The 3625-nt window shown below is 53.9% G+C and overlaps 1 protein-coding gene across 1 annotated transcript in view; it reads right to left on the bottom strand.

Annotated features, from left to right (window-relative positions):
* Positions 1–2065: 2065 nt before the first annotated feature.
* Positions 2066–3625, bottom strand: part of PLCD3 (phospholipase C, delta 3) — a 25825-nt gene continuing 24265 nt past the window's right edge. Inside the window, exons 12-15 of the mRNA XM_006897826.1 lie at positions 2761–2927; positions 2477–2612; positions 2252–2401; positions 2066–2154 (exon numbers count right to left, since the gene is read on the bottom strand). Of these exons, the coding sequence (XP_006897888.1) occupies positions 2066–2154; positions 2252–2401; positions 2477–2612; positions 2761–2927 (542 nt within the window). The remainder of the gene's footprint in view (positions 2155–2251; positions 2402–2476; positions 2613–2760; positions 2928–3625) is intronic.

Here is a 3625-nt window from a genome sequence, read left to right as displayed (position 1 = left end):
AATGAACTGACCAGTCACCTAGCTAAAGGAGGGACTCGTGGCAGTCTGTGTCTGAAGAGAACAGCCTTGGAGACTTTGTGGGGCAGTTCGCCGAGTCGGAATTGACTGTAGGGCTTGAATGTGGTTTTGGATTGGCCTGTGGCTCCCCGTGGCTGGTGTCTTTGTGCCTTTTTCTAGGTGTTTTGGGCACCATCTGTGAGGCTTTTCAAAGGGAACTCCAGACCAAACAGGAATCGGAACCACCAACTTCCACAGGCGCTTTGAGCCCCTCAAATCTCAGGCTGTTACTCTTGCTCTTAGGTTGGGCCTGAGAGATCCCAGCCCTTTGAGTGGTCGTGCCCATGGACCTCCAGTGTTGAAACTCTGTTCGCCTTTGCCTTCCACTCATAGTAAGTTCCTTCTGACATCCTAACTTGGAGCTCTTGACCTTACAAGCCAGGCACCCCAATTGAGATCACTAGGTCTGGTGAGAACCTGTTACACCAGAGGCAAGAAGAGCAGCCGACCGAGGGCCCAGCCTGGGCCAGTGCCCAGCTGACAAGCCCTGACCCGAGCTGGTCTGTAGGCATCCCACAGCCCAAATCTAAAGCTGCACTTCCTGTGGCTCTGCCCCTTGGGAGGTTACAGGTCTGTGTTCTGGCCCTTTTCAGTACCATGTCCCTAGCCCATTCCTCCTTCTGAGCTCTCTTGAGATTCTGATCATCCTCCTTCAGACACAGGAACTTGTCAGAACCAGATGCCCGAGGCTGCCACCACCTGGCCCCAGGTTGTGGTTGACAGGAGTTTGGGGCCAGATGAAGCTCATCTCTATTATATCCTGGACACAGTGTTTCCTGGTCTGGCTTCTGTCACCTGGTGACTGGCCGTCCCCCACCCCCCAGACAACCAGAGGCCTTCACTGGATGGTCATCTTCAATCTTCAGGGTTCACCCTCCTGAGCAGATGGGGCCTTGAGCTCTTCGAGCCCAAGAAAGGGCCTGTTGGTGCCCTCTTGAGGCCTGGCCCATCCTCTTTAGAGCCAGGACAGTTCTGCCTGATAGAGCCCACCCACCTGGCATCTCCTTGTTGAGGGCCCTCTGGGAGAGGGACAGATGGAAGGGCAGGGTGACCTTGTGCTTTGGTGTCCTGGGGAGTCGTGTGATGCTGGCATTAGCTCTAACCCGGGAGGAGGGATGGGCTATTTTGAGCTGAGCTACCTCCTCCAGCCCGTCCCCACCCCGTGCTATATTAGAAAATTGGATCTCTGCTACTACGGGCAGGGCCCAAGGACTCATTCTCCTGCCTGCCATGGGTATGGAACACAGAGGAACATAGGGGTCACAGGGCTCCAGTAAACCTACTGCTTTATTTTTCAAAATACATCATCGTCTTCTAGTGTCCTCTCCAGGACTCTTCTGAGACACAAGTTAAAATCTACTGCTGTGGTGGCTGAATGGTAAGAAACTGGCAATCCCAAAAGCACGTGAATCCACCAGCTGCTCCACAGGAGAAGGATGGGCAGTCTCCTCCTACCAGAAAACCCACTGGAAGGGCCAGCTGTGAGTTGGTTCAGACCCAGGGCACACAACAGCTAGGTTTCCTTGGGACCCCGAGCCTCAGCACTCCTTACTTTAAAGGGCAGAAATGCAGAGTTTGAGGAAGGAGGCCAGGAAGGTCTGACAGGAAAGGACTAGGTGGTTCAAATTCAAGGGTGGTGGTGGGGTGGTTAGACTTCTTTGGGGAAGAGAAGGAGACTGAAGTGACCTAATTGGAGGACAGGAACTGAAAGTCCGTATGTCGCCAGGCAATGACAGGCCTGGCTCTTTATAAGTCAGATGAGGTAAAAAAAAAAAAAAAGTCAGATGAGGTGAGCAAGGACTGGAGGAGCTGGAACCACCCACAGAACCAGGCATTGGAGTTTACAAGTCCCGTCGCCACCTTTGCCAGGTAGCGACCAGAGCATCGCTGAGGCAGTGTTTGGCATCCCACAGAGACCAGACCCGGGTGCCCACATGGCTAGGATGCAGTGTTCACCACCCTCTTTTGGAGTGCTCGGGCCTCTGTCAGGAGTGGATCAGCCCAGGCCTCAGGAGCTCTGGATCTGGATGTGGACGAAGAGAGTGGCTGGTGAGAGTGAGGCCCCGTCCTTGGAAAGCAGGTGGATGTGGCGGTACCCTGTGAGGAGGACAGGTTGGTACCACCTGGCCAGGCCATGGAGACCACAGGCCACATACCCCACCCCCTTCCACCCTCCTCCCAGCGCCCCACCAACCTTGCTTCAGGCTGTTGAGCGGCAGTGTGAACTGGCCCACAAAGTCATTGGGGGAGGTTGTGTCATAATCCTCAACCACGAACCGGACCAGCACCAGCTCCGGAGCCCGCAGCTGAAACTGCAGTGTCTGCTCCCAGCGCGGATTGAAGCCTGAGGTGCGGGCAGAGGTCAGGGTCCTACAGCCCCAACTGCCCTCTCCACACACACACCCCCCAGGCCACCCACCATTGTTGAGCACATAGTCAGTCTCCTGGCGTGCACAGTCGGCCGGCACCCCATGGATCTCCACGCGCACCAGGGGGTCCACGATGGAGTTGGGCTTCTCTGCGTTCAGCTTAGGGAGCTGTTGTGCAGTCAGCACCTGGACAGGGATGGGGTGCTTCAGCCTGGGCCCTGCTTCCCACCAGGCCCGGCAGACACTCCCACCTCCTGCTTGGCCGCTCCACCTCAGGCTGCAGGCCTTTCCCAGGTAGTCAGACCCAGCATGGGGCCCAGACCAATCTGCTGACCTGGATGATGAGCGTGGCTCTGGGGGGCCCAGGGCACTCAGGGTCAAAGGTTGTGTTGGGTTGCCGCAGACAAGTGGGCTTCAGGACATAACCGCACTGCCCGTTGATGAGGAAGCGTCCAGCATTGAGGTCCATCTCATAGCCTGGTGTCTGGAAGTTCAGGGCCACTGAGGGGGACACAGCAGGGTCAGGGCAGGGACACTAGCAGTGCCCTCCTCACCACTCAGTTTCAGGGGTCTGAGATGGGGGGACTCAAGACAGCCAGAAGACCCAGATGAGCATCGTGACCCACACATTTGATGAAACCAAATCCACCTCGTGGCAGCAATCACACCCATTTCTCTGGCTTCACTGGTGAACTGAAATGATGGAACTTCTATATCATTTGCTCTTTCTACTTTGTCACGTTGGTCTGCTGAAATAGTGAACCTGATTAGGTCATCTTCCAGCAAACTCACCTTGGATTTTGTGTCTTTGTCTCCAAAGACAAGTTCTTTAGAAATTAACTTTGATGTAGCCTGGCAATGGGTCCTTCTGGTTTACTGGATACTTTTGGGATAACTTTGGTTACAGTTCCTTCAAAGTTGCTATCTTTGAAAATGACTATTCCTTGAGGCGATAGTCTGATGTCAGTTGCCACTTCTTTGCCATTTCTGTCCTTTAATAAAAGGGGAAAGATTTATACAGTCTCCATTTCTGTCCTTGACTGTGAACTACACCATCTCTGGGCTGTAAGGCTTCCACGTCACCTTTGAATTAACAATAGTTAAAGAAGACCTCTCTTTTTTTAAAAATGTATTTATGTGTGTGTGTGTGTGTGTGTGTGTGTGTGTGTGTGTGTGTGTGTGTGTGTGTGTGTGTGTGT

Source organism: Elephantulus edwardii, unplaced genomic scaffold (genome assembly GCF_000299155.1).
Source record: "Elephantulus edwardii isolate Elephantulus edwardi_28Jun2011 unplaced genomic scaffold, EleEdw1.0 scaffold00216, whole genome shotgun sequence".
Lineage (NCBI taxonomy): Eukaryota > Metazoa > Chordata > Mammalia > Macroscelidea > Macroscelididae > Elephantulus > Elephantulus edwardii.
Note: the sequence above shows the minus strand (reverse complement) of the source record. Positions and strands in the feature narration are given on the sequence as shown.